Source organism: Carcharodon carcharias, chromosome 5 (assembly GCF_017639515.1).
Source record: "Carcharodon carcharias isolate sCarCar2 chromosome 5, sCarCar2.pri, whole genome shotgun sequence".
Taxonomy (NCBI): Eukaryota; Metazoa; Chordata; class Chondrichthyes; order Lamniformes; family Lamnidae; genus Carcharodon; species Carcharodon carcharias.
The window spans coordinates 84,652,642-84,676,953 of record NC_054471.1 but is presented as its reverse complement, the minus strand read 5'-3'; the positions used below and the strand labels follow the sequence as shown (position 1 = coordinate 84,676,953).

Below are 24,312 nucleotides of genomic sequence, written 5' to 3'. Positions count from 1 at the left end.
AAGGCCTATTTTAAAAGGAATGCAGTTTTTTTTTTAAATTGCAATATCTTTCATGCCTGCATTGGCATGACAATATCCTCCCCACCACTGAGAGAGCAAAGGTGCACATATTACTGAACCTGCAGCCCACGATCATGAAATTTGAAACAACTGCCACAGCTGTTTTACAATTTGTATAAATTTTGACATGCATGCCTTGAATTCAGTAGTAATAAGACCACCAAGTTTTATATGTTTCTTACAAAACTAAATCAAACCTTTATTAATAGAAGAAATGATTTCAAGTACATACATAAATCTACAAATTACTACTGTAATAACTTCTAAATCCCCATGGTTCATCTAGCTCCCAGTGATGCTTTCGGTAAGGCAATAGTCAGGCACAGATTTTAAAAGACCCAAAGGTGACACACAATACCCTGAACCAGTCAAATTCAAAGTGATTTTTCTTAACTTCAGTTCTTTGTAGAAAGCAGCTTGAGGCTTACATTCTGGACAGTTTCACACTTTAGATCTTAGAATGTCTGCCCTTACACACAACCTTTGTTTCTTTATACCCATTTTCCCCTTTGAATGCAAATTCCCATTGTTTCACTACAAATTTGGACTTTACTTCTCTAATAATAAAATTCTCTCAAAATTTTATCAGAAATTTTTTGGAAAAATAAACATTGTTTCTGAATTTCTCCTGGCTAGGCGAAACATTTCATCCCCTCCATTACTCTGCTCTCTCCCCATGTAATCATTTACACCGAGAGAATGAGAGAAAAATAGCGTGGTCATTTATAGTGAGAGTGTGAGAGAAACAGCGTGGTCATTTACAGCAAGAGAATGGGAGAGAAACAGCATGGTCATTTTCAGCGAGAGAGAGAGAGAGGAGAAACAGTGGGGCCATTTATAGCGAGAAAATGAGAGAGAAGCAGTGGAGCCATTTACAGGGTGGGTGGGAGGGAGGAAGGGGGAGGGGGTAGAGAGAGAGAGAGAGAGAGAGAGAGAGAGAGAGAAAGACTGTTTACAGCAAGAGTGTGAGAGAAAGAGCATGGTCATTTACAGGGAGAGAATGAGAGAGGAGCCAGGCCTTTAACAGTGAGAGAAAAGCGAGAGATCATTAAAGAGCGCGAGAAGGAAAAGAGCATGGAGAGCAGCTGATTTGAGTACGACTGGTGAGTATTTCTAGCCTTTAAAGTAAAAGTAAGGTCTTTAGTTTGTGTTTAGATCTCTAGTCTTTTTTTCTCTTTTTCTTAAAGATAGCTTGTTAAGTATAAGATCGATACTGGTGTGTATAAAGAAAATTATAATAAAGTGTAAAGAGTGGGGGTACTAGAGTAATTAGTCAATCAATTGAATAAAACATGATAGCGATGGCAGGGCGGGTGATGTGTTGCTGCTGCAGCATGTGGAAGCTGCTGGACATCAAGGTGATCCAGACCGAATACATCTGTACCAAGTGTTTGCAGCTCAAGGAACTTTGGATCAGAGTTAAGGAGCTGGAGTCTGAGCTGCAGACATTGCACCACATCGGGGAGAGGGACAACTACCTGGGCACTTTGTTCCAGGAGGTGGTCACACGTCTAAGGTTAGGTAATTCAAATTTGGTCTGTGATCAGGGACAGGAGGGTGCCACTGCTGGTGAAGCAGGTATGGGGAGCCAGGGGGTAGCGTTCAGGGAGCCTCAGCCCCTGCAACCTTCCAACAGTTACAAGGTTCTTGTAAGCGATGTGGATGAGAGAGAGGACTGCAAGGTGGATAAGCAAACTGACCACAGCACTGTGGTACAGGGAGTCATTCAAGTGGGGGGAGGAAATGGGAGCATAGTAGTGGTAGGGGACAGTATAATTAGGGGGATAGATAGTGTTCACTGTAGCTGTGAGCGTGAGTCCCGAAGATTGTGTTGCCTGCATGGTGCCAGGGTTAAGGAAATGTCCTCAGGGTGAGTGAGGAACTTGGAGTAGGAGGAGAGGGATCCAGTTGGCATCGTCCACATTGGTACCAATGACTGATAGGACTAGAAAAGGAGGTTCTGCTGAAAGAATTTGAACAGCTAGGAGCTAAATTAAAAAGCAGAACCTCCAAGGTAATTATCTTGGGATTACCACCTGAGCCACGGGCAAACTGGTATAGGGTAAATAAAGTCAAGGAGTTAAATGCGTGGCTCAGAGATCGATGTGGGAGGAATGGGTTTCATTTCATGGAGTGCTGGCACCAGTACTGGGGTAGAAGGGAGCCGTTCCAGTAGAACAGGCTTCACTTGAACCGTGCTTCACTTGAACCTGCAAACCAAATAACTAGGGCTGTAGAGGGGGTTTTAAACTAAATAAGGGGGTGGCGTGGTTCTGGAAAGGGGATACGTAGGCTTACAAAGCAAAAGGATATGGCAGCTTTGCAGGGCAGCTATTTAGGTAATGATACCCAGAGCGTGACAGGAAGGCACAGAGTGCATAAACATCAAAAAACAGCAGCAAATAGGGTCAAAGGGGGAAAAATGGTTAAAAGACAAAATTAATGGCCCTTTACTTAAATGCACGTAGTATTCGGAACAAAATAAATGAACTACTGGCACAAATAGAGGTTAATGGATATGATCTTATAGCCATTACGGAGATGTAGTTACAAGGAGATCAAAGGAATAAGGGCAGATTTGGTTAGAGTGGACTGGGAAAGCAGTTTAGCAGAAAAGACGGCTGATGAACAGTGGCAGACATTTAAGAAAATAGTTCATGACTCACAACAAACATATATCCCAGTGAGGAAGGAGGATTCAAGGAAGGGGATAAACCAAACTATGGTTACCCAAGGAAGTTAAGGACAGTATCAAATTGAAAGAAAATACATACAATGTGGCAAAGATTAGTAGTAAGCTAGGTGATTGGGAAAGTCTTAAAAACCAACAAAAAATGTTCAAAAAAAATAAAGAGGGAGAAAATAAACTTTGAGGGTAAACTAGCAAGTAATATAAAAATAGACAGTAAGAGCTTCTTTAAATATATAAAAAGGAAGAAAGGGGCCAAAGTGAACATAGGCTCCTTCGGGAATGAGGCTAGGAAAATAATGGGGAACCATGAAACGGCAGAGAAGCTGACTAAATAAATAGAAGCAAAAACCTGTGGATGCTGGAAATCCAAAACAAAAAGAAAATTAAAGCATTAAGGGTAGAAAGCAGGATGAGCAAGGTACAGATAGCCCTAGTGGGGGTGGGGTAGGGGGAAGTGATCAAAATAGGCTAAAAGGTAGAGATAGAACAATGGATGGAAATATATTTAAAAATAATGGAAATAGGTGGGAAAAGAAAAACCTATATAAATTATTGGAAAAAAGGGGGATCGGAAAGAGTTCATGATCTAAAGTTGTTGAACTCAACATCCGGAAGGCTGTAGAAAGTGCCTAGTCGGAAGATGAGGTGCTGTTCCTCCAGTTTGCATTGAGCTTCACTGGAACATTGCAGCAGGCCAAGGACGGACATGTGGGCATGAGAGCAGGGTGGAGTGTTGAAATGGCAAGCGACAGGGAGGTCTGGGTCATGCTTGCGGACAGATTGAAGGTGTTCCGCAAAGCGGTCACCCAGTCTGCGTTTGGTCTCTCCAATGTAGAGGAAACCGCATTGGGAGCAGCGAATGCAGTAGACTAAATTTAGGGAAGTGCAAGTGAAATGCTAAAATGTATTTCCATGCTTTGTTTTATTTCTACATTTTAGCCTATTTCGATCCCTTCCCCCCACCCCATTCCCACTAGGATTTGTACCTTGCTCGTCCTGCTATCCTACCCTTAATGTCACCTATTAGCACATTTCTTAGCTAATATCACCACCGTCAACACCTCTTTGCCCTTTTGCTTATGACGTCTTTTGGCTATCTCCACTTATCACTGGCCCTCCATCCAGCTCTAACCACGCCCCCCCCCCCCACCCTTAAACCAGCTTATATTTCACCTCTCTTCTATTTTTCCTTTGTTCTGTTGAAGAGTCATACGGACTTGAAACATTAACTGTATTCCTCTCTGCAGATGCTGTCAGACCTGCTGAGTTTTTCCAGGTATTTTTATTTTTGTTTTGAAGCTGACTAAATAGTTTGCTTCAGTCTTCACCGTAAAAGACACTAATAGCATTTCAAAATACTAAATAATCAAGGGGCAAAAAGGGGGAAGGAAATAAATACAATAATTATCACTAGAGGAAACTAATGGGGCTAAGTGCTGATAAGTCACCTGGACCTGATGGGTTGCAGCCTAGGATATTAAAGGAAGTAGCTACAGAGAGTGTTGGTGCGCTGGTAGTAAACATCCAAGAAGCCTTAGATTTTGGAAAAGTCCCAGGGGATTGGAGAATGGCTAATTTAACACCCTTATTCAAAAAGGGAGGGAGACAAAAAACAGGTAACTATAAGTTAGCTTAACATCTGTCAATGGGAAAATGTTGGAGTCTATTATAAAGAATGTCATAACAGAGCATTTAGAAATACATAATCTAATCAAGCAGAGTCAGCATGGCTTCATGAAAGGGAAATCATGCCTAACAAATGTATTATAATTCTTTGAGGAGGTAACAAGCAGGATAGATAAAGGGGAACCAGTAGGCATAGTAGATTTGGATTTCCAAAAGGTGTTCAATAAGGTACCACACATAAGGCTACTTAATAAGAGCCCATAGTGTTGGGGGTAGTATATTAGCATGGGTAGAGGATTGGCTAACTAATAGAAGACAGAGAGTTTGGATAAGGAGGGCATTTCCAGGATGACAATCTGTAACTCGTGGGGTGCCACAGGGATCAGTCTGGGGCTTCAATTATTTACAATATATATTAATGACTTAGATGAGGAAAGTAAACGTACTATCGCCAAGTTTGCAGATGACACAAAAATAGGTGGAAAGGCAAGTGGTGAGGATGACACAAGGTGTCTACAGAGGGATATGGACAGGTTAAGTGAGTGGGCAAAAACTTGGCAGATGAAATATAAGCCAGAATTTTCCTGTCGGCAATTTGGAGGCTCGCCGATGGGAAAATGACATGGAATGACGTTGAGAGAAACCCCCAACGTTATCCCGGTCCCTTTAAATTTTTAGGAAGGTGGGCGGACAGCGAAATCAGCTGCCCGCCCGCCGACCTGTCAATGGCCAATTGAGGCCATTGACAGGCTAATTAAGATCATTAAAGACCTGCCCGTCCAACCTTAAGGCTGGCGGGCAGGCCAGGAACCCCTGCGAGCTCCTGATAATACATGAAACCTCATCCACTGGCTCGATGAGGTTTCATGTCCATTTTCAAAAAGTTTGTCGTTTTTATTAACATGTCCCATCTCGTGTGACATTGTCACATGAGGGGGACATGTTAATAATATTTTTATTTTCTATTTTTTTAACTTTTGTGCACTGTCACTAATCTCCCTGAGACAGCACTTAGTCTCAGGGAGCAGTGCGCTCTTTCACGCACATTGACAACTCGGGATTTCCCCCCACCACAGAGGAAGCACATAGCACTTCCTGTCGGCCAGGCCGCTGGGCAGGCCTTAATTCCTTAATTGGCCTGCCCACTGAAAATGGCGGCAGGCCCTGTTTTGGTGGCGGGGGTCGGCTGTCCGCCCACCACCAAGTCAGTGGGGCCTGCATGCCCACCAAGGGCAAAATTCTGCCCATAATGTGGGAATATGTGAGCTTCTGCACTTTGGTAGGAAGAATAGAGAAGCTGAATATTATTTAAATGGCAAAATTCTTCAGAAGGCTGCAGCAGAGGGATCTCGGAGTCTTTGTGCATGAATCCCAAAAATCTAACATACAAGTTCAAATAGAGAAGGGAAATGGAATGTTGGCCTTTATTTCAAAGGGAATGGAGTATAAAAATAGGGAAACCCTGCTAAAACTATACAAGGTACTAGTTAGACCATACCTAGAATATTGTGAACAACTTTGGTCCCCTTATCTAAGGAAAGATATACCAGCATTAGAGACAGTCCAGGGAAGGTTCACTAGGTTGATTCCAGGGATGGAGGGATTTTCTTATGAGGAGAGGCCGAGTCGGTTGGGCCAGTACTCATTGTCCTCATTTAGGAGAATGAGAGGCGACGTTATTGAAACATAAGACTCTTAGGGGGCTTGACAGGATAGGCTGTTTCCCCTTGTGGGAGAGTCTAGAACCAGAGGGTATAATCTCAGAGCAAATCTAATTTAAAGCAGAGATGAGGAGGAATTTCTTCTCTCAGAGGGTGGTCAATCTGTGGAATTCTTTACCGCAGAGGGTCGTAGATGCTGGGTCGTTAAGTATATTCAAGGCTGAGATAGCCAGATTTTTAATCATTAAGGGAATCAGGGTTATGGGGACAAGGGAGGAAAGTGGAGTTGAGGATTATCAGATCAGCCACATTCTCACTGAATGGCAGAGCAGGCTCGATGAGCCGAATGGCCTACTTCTGCTCCTACGTCTTATGGTCTATGGCTCTTTTGAATTAAATCTAGTCTGGTTTATTTAAAAATGCAAATGTTCCCATTACACCCATGTCTACCTACTTAACATTTCAAACCTAGCTTATCTTCTAACACATCAAAACCTTCAGACCAGCTGCCTTTAATTCAATTAAGGCACACACACCCCCACCCATAAACATAGGCCCCACTATTACTCTACTTTACAATAACTTTATAAAAATTATTATATCTTCCTGACACTGTATGGAACTATCTGCCACCTATCTGTGCTAGCCTATGTCCTCCAGTAATCTTTCACGTCTCATTATGAAGTGCCATGGCTTTCATTTTGGCGTTATTAGCAAATTTCAATATTGTTCCCTCAAGTTCTCAAATTATTTATGCACATAATAAGTGATCTCTTTGCAATAGACCTTTGCAGTCTAAGAAATTCTTATTTTACTGCTTCCTGCCATTCAACCAGCCCTCTATCCATGTGACCACATTCCTCTTCACTTCATGTGTCATTATCTTTATTATGAAGTTTTGTGGTACATCATGAAATATTTTTTGAAAATACATATTAATCCATAGTCACAGTCCTTGATCTGAATATATTTTGTCAATTTCTGTTTCTCCGCATGGTTAGAAATTTAATCAATAGCTATGTTCCAGATTACACGAGCAAGAATATCACCTAATCAGGCTTTGACTTTATTTTGCACTAATTTAAATACATGGCCTCTGGTCCAACTGGACTGATTTACCTTGAAGTAATATGCTGTGTATACCTTATCCTTCAAATTTATTTTGTAAAGTTCAATGAAGTCAACTTTTATTCATCTCTCTATAAAGTTTAAGCTTCTGCTTCCCTGTAAATCCCTTGTACTTGGAATCATCCATGTTGCTCATCTTTTCCTCTCAAACCTTGTGGCTGTTGTCTGCATCATCTCCAGTGTTTGAATGTTTTCCCAGAATTGGCTAATATTCAAGTGAAGTTTGACCAGATTTTACTGTTTTATCACAATTTCCTTTAACTGTTTTGGTAATGTGGATCAACATTCTATTAAATTTACTGATGGTTACTCTGAATGACTTGAATGAAGCACATACAATTACCAGGTCCCTCTCAGCCTCATCCTCAGCTATTTCTACACGATATGTACTATATGCTCCTAAGCTATTTTTCCTTCCTATTCATAACACTTACATTCAGTAAGAGTCATCCAGTAAAAGTCATCTATCATTGTTCTGTCCCCATTGCACATTTTGTGCAACTCATTTTATAATTTCTGATTTCATTGCCCTTCATTTCATAGCAGTTTAACTTGATATCAATGCATACAAAATTGCATCAGCAATGTTAGAAGGCTGCAAGTCAAGCTGTACATATGCACACAGCTACTAGCTGATGATGTGAGTGATCGTAAAAACCACATGTGGGCGCAATAAAGAGGTGCCTGTGTATACGGAGATAGGACTTTTAAAAGGGCATCAGGAATTGGTGTTCTTAGAAAGACATCAGAAAACTCTCCCCATAATCCTTCCTAGTGGCCAGTGTTTGCAACATTGTCAGGTGATGTGAAACTGAATAGGAAGAGTTAACATTGCATTTTATAGTGGTAATTGGCAACACTAAAATATGATCCAGAACTGGGATAACAGGAATTAACAAATAACAAAACTGCGCTTTGGATTACAAACATAAATATTTAATTCACTGGTCTGAAATTCCCCTCTGCTATTTTAGTGCTAAACCATTTAAAATTAGGTGACCTTCAGAGGTAAAAGAGCAAATAGGAATTTCAAATGAATGCAAGTATCAGTGACATGTGATCTTTATTCACCTCCTTTTCCCCCATCTCAAAGAATCTCAGTAATCTCAGCTGGATAGAGGGCCAGTGATAGGTGGAGGCAAAGGAGAGATTGCCAAAGATGTCATTGACAAAAGGACAAAGGGGTATTGATGGTGGTGATGTTAGCTAAAGGATGTGCTATTGGTGACATTAAGGGTAGAAAGCAGGATGAGCAAGTGTCAGATGGCCCTAGTGGGGGTGGGTTGGGGGGCATGTTGGGGAGGGATTGAAATAGGCTAAAAGGTGAGGTAAAACAACAGATGGAAATAAATTGGGAGGGGGTTGAGGTGTAAGGGGTGATGGAGGAGTGGGCCAGGGTGTCCAGTGAAGCTCAACGCAAACTGGAGGAACAGTACCTCATCTTCCGATTAAGTACTTTACAGGCTTCCGGACTTAACATTGAGCTCAACAACTTCAGATCATGAACTCTCTCCTCCATCCTCACCCCTTTTGATCCCCTTTTTTCTAAAAAATATTTTTTTTACATATAATTTTCTTTTTCCATCGATTTCTATTATTTTTTAAATTTATTTCCATCCATTGTTTTATCTCCACCTTGTAGCCTATTTCAATCCCTTCCCCCCACCCCACCCCCACTAGGGCCATCTGTCACTTGCTCATCCTGCTTTCTACCCTTAATGTTACCATTAGCACATCCTTTGGCTAATATCACCACCGTCAATACCCCTTTGTCCTTTTGTCAATGACATCTTTGGCAATCTCTCCTTTGCCTCCACTCTATCAAGCTCCACCTGTCCCACCCCCCCCAAACAGCTTATATTTCACCACATTTCTATTTCTCTTTAGTTCTGATGAAGAGTCATTCGGACTCAAAACGTTAACTCTGTCTTCCTCCCACAGATGCTGTCAGACCTGCTGAGTTTTTCCAGTTATTTTTGTTTTTGTTCCAGATTTCCAGCATCTGCAGTATTTTGCTTTTATCTACATAAATACATGTTGTTAGGATAAAAATGCAAACTACCCCTGGAAAGCTATCAAGGAACCTAGCTAATATAACACATTAGAATACCAAAAAATGACATTGACCCAAAGCGTGTACCTCATGCTTCATATCAAACTGCAATCCATGAACAAAAACAGCTGGAACAAGAATTTCGTAAAATAGTACATGCAATAGATTTCACCCATGATCAAAAAAAGCATTACATCCACTATTCACTGACTTAAATGGATCTAAAATATCCTTTTTACCCTTGAATAAGCGTTCAGCCAATGAGAATTACAATTGATTCTGCAGTGTGCTAGTGAGTCTCACAGCATTAAAAATTCATCCCTGCTGAACAAACATGGCTTATTGTCTAAGCTCTAGCTGCAAAACCTTATTCTCCACTGTATATTTCATACTAGTTGCCAAATATAATCAGCAGTACTCTGCCTCATTTGGTTACCAATTCCTGCTATATGGAACCACAGAAATATTAAGTATCAAGACAAAATGATAAAAAAATTGTTTATTTGAATATACCCTGACTTTATTCTACTTCGATCCTTTTTAAGAATGTGATTGCCTACAGCAATTAAATTTAAAATCACTTTCACTGAAGTAATTTGAGATCTAAATTTGTAATTAAAAGAAAAACATGGTTCATTGTAATAACAGCCACTGTCAAACAGAAGGCCAGAACTAATTAAAAAGCTCCGAGCTGCCACTTCAGAGGCGTTAAACATATAGGAGGAGGTCAGGTTAGACTACGCATGAATAGTCGATTTAAAAAAGTGTTAGAATGTAATGTTGATGCATTGCGCAGATAGTTTAAAAATAAGAAAAATTACAGGTTTGAAATGACGAGGTCTCACTTTTGAATATCAACCTTTTGTAATTCAATTCTTTCCCCTCCTCCCTGATAAGACATTTCTAATAAAATAAATTCTGTCTTGTCCGTCCCATATTTAAAAGGATCTCAAAAACAGTTGCAAAGGAACACAAATTTCAGCTAGTAGAAACTGCTCCCCCTCGTGGCATTTTAAGGGATAATGCATTCCTGACTTGCAGTGCCAAGTTACAAGTCCATCTTCTGACTGTGGGGCATGTGCCCAGTCCACAGTCCAGACTCCTGGCACATGTAGCAGCATTTGAAGGAGCCAACTGATATTAATTCTTCAACAATTCAGAGATGGGTCACAGGAATGCATGACACATTCTTCTGGCACGTTGGAAGTGACAAGTGGACTGGCTGGTGGGGTCCCAGTGCCAAAAGGAATTTTGGGCAGGGCTGCTATTTTACCTTAACTTGGCTGTGCATAAGCACGGTGGAATTCAAGCCATCCATTTACCATTGTTTACCAATGGTTTACCATATGGTAAGGTTTAATGACTGAACATCGGACTTGTAGAATGGGAAATAACATTTTAATACACAATAGGGACCTGTGAAAAGCTACGCACCCTAACAATATTCCAGCAATAGTACTGAAGACTTGTGCTCCAGACTTGCTGTGCCCCTAGCCAAGCTGTTCCAGTACAGTTACAACACTGGCATCTACCCAGCTATGTGGAAAATTGCCCAAGCATGTCCTGTACACGAAAAGCAGGACAAATCATACCCAGGCCAAATATCACCCCATCCGTCTACCCTCAATCATCAGTAAAGTGAGGGAAGGGGTCATCAACAGTGCTATCAAGAGGCACTTGCTTAACAATAACCTGCTCACTGACGCTCAGTTTGGGTTCCACCAGGGCCATTAGCTCCTGACTTCATTACAGCCTTGGTTCAAATGTGGGCAAAAGAGCTGCACTCCAGAGGTGTACTGAGAGTGACTGCCCGTGACATCAAGGCAGCATTTGACCAAGTACGGCATCAAGGAGCCCCAGCAACACTGGAGGCAATGGGAATCAGGGTGAAAACTCTCCACTGGTGGTAGTCATACCTTGCACAAAGGAAGGTGGTTGTGGTTGTTGGACATCACTGCAGGAGTTCCTCAGGCTAGTGTCCTAGGCCCAACCATCTTCAGCTGCTTCATCAATGACCTTCCTTCCATCATAACTTCAGAAGTGGGAGTGTTCGCTGACGATTGCACAATGTTCAGCACCATTTGCGACTCCTCAGATACTGAAGTACTCCATGCCCATATGTCAGCAAGACCTGGACAATATCTAGGCTTGGGCTGACAAGTGGCAAGTAACATTCACACCACACAAGTGCCAGGCAAAGATTATCTCCAGCATTACTCTCACTGAATCCCTCACTAACGCCACCCTGGGGGTTAGCATTGACCAGAAACTGAACTGGACTAGCCATATAAATACTGTGGTTACAAGAGGTCAAAGGCTAGGAATCCTGCGGCAAGTAACTCACTTCCTGACTCCCCAAACCTGTTCGCACGACACAAGTCAGGAGTGTGATGGAATACTCTCCACTTGCCTGAATGAGTGCAGCTCCAACAACACTCAAGGCTGCTTGACAACATCCAGGACAAAGCAGCCCGCTTGATTAGAACCACATCCACAAACATGCACTCCCTCCACCACCGATGTACAGTAGCAGTGTGTACAATGTACAAGATGCACTGCAGCAACTAACCAACTCCTTAGATAGCACCTTCCAAATCCACAATCACTACCATCGAGAAGGACAATGGGAGCAGGCAAATGAGAACACAACCACCTGGGGAGCTCTGCTCCAAGCCATTTACCATGCTGACTTGGAACTATATCGCCATTTCTTCATTGTCACTATGGGTGTACCTACACCACATGGACTGCAGCGGTTCAAGAATGCAACTCACCACCACCTTCTCAAGGGCAATTAAGTACGGACAATAAATGCTGGCCTAGCCAGTGATGCCCACATCCCATCAATGAATAAAAAAGACAAACTTGGGAAGAGCTTATTGGCAGGGACCGAAGTCTTGGCTTTTGTTTTTCCAATATTTAGTTGGTGGAAAAATTCTGTTCAACCAGTACTGGGAGGGGTGAAATGAAAGGAGGCATGATGACAGGAAAGAGGGATCTAGGGGAGGTGGAGAGCAAAGTAAAAAGGGATAGCCAAGAACTGGACATGAAAGGGGTGAGTTCAGATTCAAAGCAGCTGCCAAAAACATGCACACGAATGGATACAGGGAAAACTCTAGTTACACAGCCTTGGTTACATAGTAATTACTAGGATACATAAAACCTAATAAATTTTGAAGAGGAGACAATAGGAGGGAGTCCAGAGCTGAAGTCAGAGGTCCTGTGGTGAGATGAAGTTAATGTAAGTAGGCTGGAGTCAGCATGGAGCACTGACGAACTGATGTCCAAGTTCACAGTAGGGAGCTCCTTAGGGAGCCGATAGCCCAGGAGCCATCTTGAATCAGCTCAAGAGTGCTGTGGGATATGGTATACTACAAGACAAAAACAGAATTACCTGGAAAAACTCTTCATGAACTAAGTTCCACTTGGGGTACTCAGCTCTCTATGGTGGCCTACATTGGCTCCCTGTCATCCGAAGTGTTAAATTTAAAACCGTCATTTTAAAATCTTTCCATAACCTTAATCTATCAGATATCTGGAATCCCCAGCCCTTTTGCAAGACATTTGATCGTTGCTGGAACTGTGAGAAGTCTGCATGCTGCTGTATAAGCTTCATCGCCTGTCTGTATCACACAACCATGCAGAATGAACAACAAATAATACGAAAATTTTTGATGTATACATACAAAAACAAACCTTGCTCCATTGTTACAATGGATGAAGTTCTTTAAATACTGTCATAACAAATCATTTTAAGCGTTGTTATGTTTGAGTTACGGCTCTAAACTCCGGAATCAGGCCACTAGTTCGAGGTTTAACATTACACTAAATGACCATTTTATTAATTTACACAGGTTACAAATTACTACTATCATAACTTCTAACAAATTCCCAAACTAATCTCCATTAAGGCAACAGCAACCCATAGACTTAACCATACACCAGGCAAAGCATTTTCGCCTTACAAATTCAAAATGAGAACAAAAGTACCTGGAAAAACTCAGCAGTTCTGCCTGCTGAGTTTTTCCAGGTATTTTTGTTTTTATTTTGGATTTCCAGTATCTGAAGTTTTTTGCTTTTATCTCAGAATTCAAAATGAGGTTATTTTCACTGTGGAGCCGGTTGGAGGCTTGCAGCTGCCTTTTGATCTTACATTGCCTCTGCCTGCACACTCGAAAACTACTGAAGTTATACCTACCAGCCCCACTGAATGTTAATTCTCATTGTATCAACAACTTCTTTGAACTTCACCTTTTAACAATGAAACCCCTTTCATAATACCAATTTTATTAGTAATATAAACATATTGCTTGGTAGCCGCTAGAAAGTTGTCAATTTTCACCCTACTTCTTGAATGCTCTATTCAAAAAATGCAAATGCACTATCTCTCTTCCATATCAAAACTAATGCCCAAAGTACCCAGACTAGCTGGCTTTACTACTATTTTTTTATTCATTCACGAGATGTGGGCTTCGCTGGCTGGGCCAGCATTTATTACCCATCAGGTGGCGGTGAGCTGCCTACTTGAACCGCTGCAGTCCATGTGGTGTAGGTTCATCCACATTGCTGTTACGAAGGGAGTTCCGGGATTTTGACCCAGTGACAATGAAGGAACAGCGATATATTTCCAAGTTAGGGTGGTGAGTGACTTAGATGAGAACACCACCACCTGGAAGTTCCCATCCATCTGCTGCCTTTGTACTTATAGGTGGTAGTGGTTGCAGGTTTGGAAGGTGCTGGGCAAGCAGCCCGCTTCCGTTAAGCGAGCAGCCCGCTTCCGTTAAGCGAGCAGCCCGCTTCCGTTAAGCGAGCAGCCCGCTTCCGTTAAGCGAGCAGCCCGCTTCCGTTAACATCCCCTGTCTTGTGTCCATGACATCTTTGTCAATCTCTCCTTAGCTTCCATCTATCCCATACCTTCTATTTTGCTCCACCTGCTCCACCCCATCTTAAACAGTATAAAATCCATCACACTTATACTTCTCTTTTGGCCTGAAGTCATACGGACTTGAAACCTAACTCTGGTTCTCTCTCCACAGATGCTGTCAGGCCTGAGTTTTTCCAGCATCCACTTATTTTGCTTTAATCACAGCAATAGTGCCAATTTGGTTTACCCAGTCTATATGTAGATTAAAGTTCTCAATGATTACTGTTTTACCCCTTATTACATGCGCCTTTAATTTCCTGATTATATAGTGCCCTACTATTAATGCCACAACTGTTTGGTGGTCAGTAACTCCTAGCAATGCTTGCTGCCACTTGTTTCTTAGCACCAAACCGGATCTACATCTTGATCTTCCGGTCTAAGATATTCTCTCACTAATTTACTGATCTCATCCTTTATTAACAGTGCAATCCCACTTCCTTTTCCTTTTAACCTCTCCTTCCTAAATGCTGAATACCTTGGAATATTCAGTTCCCAACCTTGGTCACCCTGCCGCCATCTCCGTAATGGCAATTAGAATATAACTGTTTACTGCTATTTGTGTCATCAACTTATCTACCTTGTTGTGAATGCTATATGTATTCAGATAGAATGCCTTGAATTTTGACTTTGATTACTGAGAGCAGCTTTCAATTTCAGATTTACTGAATATATTAGAATTTAAATTGCACCAGCTGCTGTGGTGGAATTTGAACCCATGTTCCCAGAGAATTGGCCTGGGCCTTTGGATCACTAGTCCAGTGACATTATCGCTATGCCACCATTGCCTGAGTGTGAGTGCGAACTGGTATCATTAAGGTTCCATAGATGATCTCTCTTGCCTTACCTGGATAGCTAATATTCGAGTATGATTCTCCTTAGTAAACGGCAGCAATTATTTCCCACAAAGACAAGCTCTTATGTCAATATACCCAGCCATACTTCTTAGTGGGGGATAACCTGATAGCTATCAGGGGCAGAAGCCTAAGTCATTGTGGTCCCTCAGAATGAGGGAAGTTATTTGTAGTAACCTACCATTGCCTCAGCAGAGATCTGCTCACTCAGTAGGCTGTCCCACTTGATGCTGTTAATTACTCAGATCCATGAGGAAGGGAGCATTAGAATTTATCTAATATCCAGTTCCACAAGATTGCAATTTTTTATTGCTAATTTAACATCAGGCAATATTAAAAATCGTGACACTGCTTGCCTGCACTGTGAAGAAAACGACAGTCTACTGGCTGTTTTCTTTCTTAAACCTAAAAGGGTTTTTTTTACATTATGGATGAGGTGCTTCTGCACAAATATCCCATGCCTGTCCCCTTCAAATTTGGCAACTGACACACTTGTAACAACACAAACTTAAGAAACCTTTGATCAATCATTGAACTCACCATTTTTACTTTCTCTAAAGCAATGGGTTTCTCTTGATCTTTTCCCCTCTTCTTTTCATCTTTCCTTTTGTCCGTTTCTCTCTACAAATAAAATATTGTAGTGTTATAACCTGTTTATATCAAAAAAACAGCAAGATATCATATGGTGCTTATTTGTTGCCATGTGTAAAATAAAATTTGTTTAAAAATATAGCATAAAGTAGGTCTGAGTTTCCGATAAAGCTGTTATTTCCTCTTTTGTGAGGTAAATGATGTTTAAACAACTCATTTCTCATTCAACCTTAATGAGTGAAGTGGTAATTCTTATTGGCAAGATGTTAATCTTCGGCAAATAGTTTCCCCAGGCTATGCCTATTTATATTCTATGGAGCACTAGCATGCAGGTATGAACTAACAACTCTCAGCACTTCTGATGTTGAATGGAGACCAAAGCTTTCAAATGCACTTGCAGTACAGTAAATGTTGTTTAAACAGTAATTCTTGGCTACACCCATCAGTCTAATGGATTTAGAGCAACACTGGTGACACATGCCAGGAGACAGTGAAGGCAGTGAGGGGGAAGGGAGGGAGGCAGGCTTCCATGAATGTGCAGATTCTAGTTAGCATTTGAAATATTGACATGGAGTTTCCATTAGGTTTGTGCTGGTTTTAAAATTGACCCAAAATTGGTATAGAAAATTGAGGAACTTCAAGCCCAAATTAAATTCAACAAAAAGAGCTTCTGCAATCTTTTGTGTTGTTTTTTCAAAAAATGCACTGGAAGCTGGTGCCATACAAAACTGGTTATGCCCCACATCAAATTAATAAAAGCATGTTTGCAACCCTTTAAAGAGGCTCTTAAAATTAAAGGACACAAGTAGGCACAAGTAGGATAAAAATTATGTGAAATTTACTAAGAAACTGACTAATGTACATCAATTTAACTAGTAAGTAATTCTATATAGTGTCTTTAAAGAATTTTCAGTTATTTAAAATTGGGTTACTCTTTGATGGTGCACTATACGCTTATTAAAAATGCTTGCTTTTCAGCTGTATTGGTAAAACTGCACCAGGTTGCCCTCAAATATGTCAAAGAACATTTCTTAATGCAAAAAAAAAATTCTAAAAGGCTGCAATGGCTCAAAGGCAATTCTTACTCCAAAGGTGATGTAAATGACTTTGGCCAGAAACTTAAACCTTAAAATCAATTTGCAAATCTAGTGCTACGCTGAGCGCAGTTTGTCCCAATTGCCAATTTGGGTAGAGTTTCTGCCTTTGGTGCATTATTTTCAAAGAACACTAACCTATGTTCAGAATTCAAAGTTTTTCTTTTGCTATAGGTGATGAGACAGTGGGCAACTGGACCAGACCAATTAGAGAAGTCTCCAATTGTATCACTTTCTGCTCTGAAGTAGCTGATCTCAGCCAGCACAGGAAAACGGATGTGACAACTGGTGATATAGTTTACACAGAACAGTTTCTCTCCAGAAACTTAGGTCTTCTGCCAAAAGTATCTGCTTTCTTACTATGGCTTACTAATAAAATAAATTATTCATAAAAGCGATCAGAAGATCATGCACTGCAGAATGAAGAACGTCACATTCAGTGTCCATCAATATTTGACAAGATAATACCTCTAGCTTGCTCTTCTCAGCAGCATTTGATAAAGAGGGAGATGATGGCAAGGGTGCAGCAGCATCAGAGGTGGTTATCTGCACAGAACAGGTGAAAGGAACAAGCAGACACGCATGAAGAAATAATAGAAGCAGAAAACAAGCAGTAGCATAAATTATAGGACATAAAATACCTACAAGTTAAAATGTCAACAACCAATATTAGTAGCCAAAGAAAGATAGCGATCACCCAACTTTTTTGGAAGGCATCAATTGAGAAATTGCATAAACTTGTATTCCTGAATTGAGGTTATAACTACTGCAACTTAAACTCCTTTAAAATGAAAATATTGTAACCCTGTGCACAGTCCAGAGATCTATATGGTTACATCTCTCAAGGTGCAATACCAAACCAAAATTTATTTGTATACGCAAGTAAAATGTAGGCTAATTTGAGATTAAGCTGCTTTACAAAGGTGGACATTATCTGTGATTTAATTATTGCTATAATGGTAGGGAACATCCACATAAAGTGACTTTTTCCCTTGCATGAAGGTTTTTAAAATACGCGATTAAAACCTTTCATACTGAAGGAGCAGAAGCTTCTCACAGCTAATACCACAAACTCAAAAGTAGCTAGGGAGCTTTAGGCGACAAAGCAATGAACCCCTTCCGTCTTGCTGTCAGGGCTGCCTATAAGGAAAACAGTTAAAAATAAATAGCTTTATTGCATAGTCCACTGCAGTGTCAACAAACCTATTAGTTAGCCAATAAATTCAGCAATAACTCTCTACTTTAAACTGAGCTCTGTCAATGTGTTTTCTTTGGAGTTATTTTAGAGCACCCTAGGCATTACTCCAGTTGCAGAGATGTTGGTTATAGAAATCAGCTAACATGAATGCAGTAGCCTTTGGGGCATGATCTTTCACTTGGAAATTGCAAATCCAAGACAATACAGAATAGGTAAATTGCATGGCTGCCACGAGCCAGAATACACTACTAGAAAAGGTGGACTTGCGTTTATATAGTGCTTTTTGTGACCAATGGATGTCTCAAAAGTACTTTACAGTCAATGCAATACTTTTAAAGTGCAGTCACTGCTGTAATGTTGTAGCTTCCCACACTACAACATTAACTACACATCAACTACTTGATTGGTTCTAAAAAGTTTGATGCAACTTCCTCTATCACCATCTTGCTAACATTTCTCATTTTAATAAGCCAAACTGCAACAAAAATGCAATATCAGTTTAATAGGTGATGTTTCCAATGAATTGCTTCAAGTACTTCTATTAAACAGAACCAATTTTCTATTTATGCATTGGGTCCACAAGAGGCCTCAGGTTTGATAGACTTGTTGCCGAAGTAAAGGAACACTGATTTCTCTCGGGCCATTACAACATAATTGGATACTCTGATACCTTTATCTAGGAGTAGGCAGAATACCCAACTTCAACACAGAGGCAATGGGATTGAATGATATCCGAACTCAGTTAATCTACTGCCAAAGGAGCCATCTGTGGAACTTGTGACCCCTTCCAATCCATAATCAGGATGTGTGTGTGTAAGATGTGCGTATTTCCTTACCCCGAGTGATTTTTCCGAATATAAAATAAATTCCAGCAGCAGGATTTTTGGTTATTTAAAAACTAAAGTTATTATCACACACTTGCCCCAGATGTTTGGAACGCAACGTCTCAGTCATTCAACTCACTCACACTGTCATACATACAAAGATCAGATAAAGATGAAGTTAAAACCATAATTATAAAAATGGATCATACAACTCAGTCTCCATGTCAATGCAGGTCTAATGTTGTCTTAATTGAGTAGATTCTTTAGTTGGGTTGAAGGTCTTTTAGAAACAAAATATTCTCAAAAAAGCAGCAAATCCTCTTGTAAACAATTAGACAAGAGATTGGTTTTCAGGTGGATTTTGAAACTGGAACAAGTACAGTACTTTTCTGCATTAGAATACTTTTAGCTAAGCTGTTAGAATTGTTTCTCTGCTGGATATGCTTTGTTCAAGGTATTTTTAACTGCAATCCTTGAAAGTTAGTTCCAGTCACATGACTGCAGGGTTAACATTTCTGGGGTCCAGACCACCATAACACAATGACAGTTAACAGTGATCATTCACTTTTTTCTCTGCCCCAACTTGAGCTCAAATATTCTCCCTTGTTCAATACAGTACTTAGACCAACAGTCTAGTGATCTCACATCCCTCAAACACTGGTTCATCTTTAAACAATGAGATATTTAAACCTCACAGGGGGCTGCATTGTACCCTTATTCAGGTCCATGTTTAACTAAATAATGGCCACAGAATCAAATACTCTCCACAGTTTAAACATCCATGGTCACATATTAAGTTGCAACCATCTTATTAGGTTTTGTGGCCACTTTCACAAAATATGATCTTTACAGTCCATAATATACAATACACTCATGCTTGTACTGAGCACGACTGGAGTTAAGAGACCAGTTAATGTATTGGACATGATTCAATTCTAATGAAGGATTATATGGCCAGAGTTTATCTGCTCGCTCCACTGATGCGACTGAGCTTGTGGGTGTTCTTAGGTGTTCTGTTGTAGTCTTGATTTTTTTTCTTGAAAAGTATACTAATTTCTAGGTATGTTGCCTCAGAGCATCTTGGGGAGAGTACAATGCTATTTTGGGTAGGGGAAATCAAGAGAGTGGACAAGTCTAATTTGTTTACTTAGCCAAGGTATTGATTAAACTTCCTTTCCTGTCATCCTCTGCTAACTGACATTGTAAATAGTTCTCTCTTTTTTGAGAATCCAAGGTAAATGTGGCAGGCTGAAGTATCAAACTTTGGCAACAAGCATTTAAATAGATCATTTGTGTCCATCAGCAACTATGAATGGGACAAATTCTTTTGTACAGCATCAACAGCCAATAACAAAGTTGGTGTCAATGCACTTTGGTGCAGGTTTTGGAATGAGTGGGTCAGTGCAGATATGTTAAACAACAGTGCAGTCAGGTGTATAAAATTTGAGTCTTTCAGCACTTTGTACCATTTTTGTCTACTTTGAGTCCAATGAAACTACACTGTCTTAAAATGCAAGTGCTGATTATGTCAAATCTCACTGGAATTGCGACAACCAGATACAGTTACTGGGTGCAAATTATCAAAATTATGGGCTAATAACACTTCCACAAATTTACGTAAGAAAAAAGTTACATGCTTTTGCATTACGATTTATATCACATACATCAGAACAACATTGTAACAAGTCACTGAGAAATACATCAGATTTTAAAATGCTGTGAAGTTGCAAATTTGTTCCTTCAAAATGGTAATTTATCACTAAATTATATAAGTGTTAAGTGTGCAGGAGGAAGAATAGCTTGCTATTCATGAAATCTTGAAAATTTATTTCAATTTTTTCAGTTAAGATATTTCACTGCTAAAAAATTCAATTTTCTTATCAATGTCCAATAACTCATTAATAGTTCTTTCTTCGCTCACAGGATGTGTGTTGCTGGCTAGGCCAACATTTATTGCCCATCCCGAAATGCCCTCGAGAAATTAGTGGCAAGTTGCCTTCTCGAACTGCTGCAGTGTGTGGTGTAGGTACACTCAAACTGCTGTTAGGGAGGGAGTTCCAGGATTTTGACCCAGCAACAAAATATTTCCAAGTAAGCTGGTTGACGTTCCAATGCACTTGCTGCCCTTGTTTTTCTAGGTAGCAGAAGTCAAAGGTTTGGAAGGTGCTGTCGAAGCAGCCTTGGAAAGTTGCTGAAGTGCACCTTGTAGGTGGTACACACTGCAGCCACTGTGCACCTGTGATAGCGGGAGTGAATGTTTACATAGGGATATTGAAAACAGGAGCAGTCAGCCATTCGGCCCCTCAAGCCTGCTCTGCCATTCAACTAGGTCATGGCTGATCTTCTATGTCAACACCATTTTCCCCACACTCTCCCCATTTCCCTCGATATCTTTAATATCTAGAAATCTATGATCTCTGTCTCTGTCTTGAACATACTCAATGGCTGAGTTTCCACAGCCCTCTGCTGTAGAAGATACCCAAAATTCACCACCCTTGTGAAGAAATTCCTCCTCATCTCAGTCCTAAACAGCCTACCCCTTATTCTGAGACCGCTTCCTCTGGTTCTAGACTCTCTAGCCAGAGGAAATATCCTTCCTGCATCTACCTTTGAACCCTGTACGAATTTTGTATGTTTGAATGAGATCACCTCTCACAGTAAAGAATGATCGAAAACCTACTAATGGCTTCTATACTGGGCCCAGTTTCAACTTAACCTATCTTTCATGATCCAATGGTGAACCATCTAGTGTAGTGCGGAATGTAGCTGAGACTTCTGTGGGCACCAATGATTACTTCTTTACACATGTTGGTGAAACGACTAGTGATAGACAAATTCTGGATTCTTTTAGAGCAATACGGCTCATGCTACATCAAAGTTCCACTTGGACAAAAACCCAGCCATTTCAGATCAAATCATTAGGTTTAATCTTATTGACCAAAGGCTGGTCCCAGAATTCACCAAACCTCCATAGACAGCACCTTCCAAACACATAACCACTACCATCTAGGACAGGGGAAGCAGACCACATGAGAGCACCACCAACTGCAAGTTCACCTCCAAGCCACACACCATCCTGACTTGGAATTATATTGCCGTTCTTTCACTGTCGCTGGGCCAAAATCCTGGAACTCCCTCCCCAACAGCATTGTGCGTGTACCTACACCACATGGACTGCAACAGTTCAAGGCGGCAACTCACCACCACCTTCTCAAAGCAATTAGGGATGGGGAATAAATGCTGGCCTAGCCAGCGAAGCCCACATCCCATGAACGAATAAAAGAAAATTGAGGGCTCATTTTACAAAAATGGCCAAAGATCTCATTCAAAAACATTATGCCCAGTGGTTGTATATCATGATAAAACAGAACCACTATGACTGACAAGGAATGCACAGAAACAAATCAGATTGCAGGAGAAGGAATTCTACACACAAAGAATTTAACTCTCAGGAGAACAGGAATGAGAATCCCCTGCAATTGAAGCAGCTAAAAACAGCCCAAATGTCTCTGGAAAAATGTGATGGTATGTAATCGCAGCAATAAAAACAAATGCCCTTTCAGCTATGTCAGACATTGAGACCACTGAAATATCTGAAGAAAAGATTCAAACACATTCTCTATTATGGCAGAGCTAAATGACTATTTTGCACTTGTCTATATACCTGTTGATGATGCTTATGTTCCAGGTGTGGGGTACCCATGGATTGTATCCCAGGTTGTTAAAGGAAGCGAGGGAGGAAATAGCGGATACTCCAAGGATCATTTTCCAATCCTCACTAGGTACAGGTGAGGTAACAGAGGATTGGAGGTCTGTGAATGTTGTACCAATATTTAAAAAGGGTGCGAGAGATGGGCCAGAAAATTATAGGCTGATCAGTCTGACTTTAGTGGTGGGCAAATTATTGAAATCAATTCTGAAAGAGAGGATAAACTGTAGCTTAGAAAGGCACGGATTGATCAGGGATAGTCAGCACGATTTTGTTAGGGGAAGATCGTGTCTTACTAACTTAGTGGACTTTTTTGAGGAAGTAACATGGAGGATTGATGAGGGTAGTGTCGTGGATGTTGTCTACATTGATTTTATTAAGGCATTTGACAAGGTCCCACATGACAGACTGGTCAGAAAAGTGAGATCCCATAGGATACAGGGGAAGGTGTCAAGTCTGATCCAAAATTGGGACAGTGACAGGAAACAAAGGGTAATGGTCGATGGATGTTTACGCAAGTGGAAAGCAGTTTCCAGTGGTGTTCCACAGGACTCAGTGTTGGAGCCCTTGCTGTTTGTTTTATATATATTAATGATTTGTACTTAAAAGTGGATGGCCTGATTGGGAAATTTGTTGATGACACAAAAATTGTCTGTGTAGTTGACAATGAAAACGATAGCTGTTGTCTCCAAAATTATATCAATGAATTGGTTAAGTGGGCAGAAAGGTAGCAAATGGAATTCAATCCAGAAAAGAGAGAGGTAATGCATTTGAGAAGGGCAAACAAAGCAAGAGAATGCTCAATAAATGGGAGGACACAGAGGGTTTGAGAAAGTGAGACACCTTAAGAGTGCACGTCCACAGGTCCCTGAAGGTGGCAGGACAGGTGAATAAGGTGGTAAAGAACGCATATGGAGTGCTTTCCTTTATTGGACGAGGTCTTGAACACAAAAGCAGGGATGTAATGCTGGAACTGTATAAAATGCTGGTTAGGCCACAGCTGGAATTGTGTACACAGTTCTGGTCACCACTTTATGGGAAAGACATAATTGCTCTGGAGGGAATAGAGGGGAGATTTACAAGAATGTTGTCAGGGCTTGAAAATTGCAGCAAGAAAGATAGATTTGACAGGCTGAGATTGTTTTCCTTGTAACAGAGGGGGCTGAGAGGTGATCTATTTGAGGTGTACAATATTATGAGGGGCCTAGTTAGGGTAGACAGGAAAGACCAGTTTCCCCTAGCTGAGGGGTTAATTACCGGGGGCATAGATTTAATGTAATTGACAGAAGGATTAGAGGGGCCAAGAGGAAAAACATTTTCACCCAGAGGGCGGTGAGCGTCTGGAATTCACTGCCTGAATTGGTGGTTGAGGCCGAAATGCTCAACTCATTTAAAAGGTACCTGGATATGCACCTAAAGTGCTGTAACCTGCAAGGCTACAGACCAGGTGCTGGAAAGTGGGATTAAAAATTAGCTTCTAGCTTCTTTTTTCTCTTTTTATGGCTGATGCAGACATAATGGGCTGAATCGTGCCTCTGTGCACAGTGACTTTTCTATAGATCTATGGAATAACATTATTGAAGTAGATAGTGATATTAACTTTGATAGGACAGGTAGTCTCAAAATTGAAAAGGCTCCAGGTGCAGACAATATCCATCCTAGGGTGATTCAAGAGATAGGACATTGCCCATATCCTCAATACAGTCAGGGATAGTTCCCTTCTTCTGGAAGATCATGTAGCTCCCATTTTCAAAACGGGAATAAATCAGAGCCACGGAGCTACAGGACTTTCAACCGGGCATCCACTATTGGGAAGATGCTACAAGGAATTGTAAGATCACTGGGAAACAGAAGACAGCATAAGTAATAAACCTTGCGAGTTTGAAAAAAACAGACTGCGT

General features: G+C 40.8%; 1 protein-coding gene across 2 annotated transcripts in view; it reads right to left on the bottom strand.

Annotated features, from left to right (window-relative positions):
* smap1 (small ArfGAP 1) overlaps positions 1-24,312 on the bottom strand; it is a 338,415-nt gene that overhangs the window by 197,571 nt on the left and 116,532 nt on the right. Inside the window, exons 5-6 of one of the 2 annotated variants that reach the window (XM_041188201.1) lie at positions 17,149-17,226; positions 15,536-15,616 (exon numbers count right to left, since the gene is read on the bottom strand). In XM_041188201.1, coding sequence (XP_041044135.1) covers positions 15,536-15,616; positions 17,149-17,226 — 159 coding nt within the window. The remainder of the gene's footprint in view (positions 1-15,535; positions 15,617-17,148; positions 17,227-24,312) is intronic. The other variant, XM_041188202.1, reaches the window with a different exon arrangement.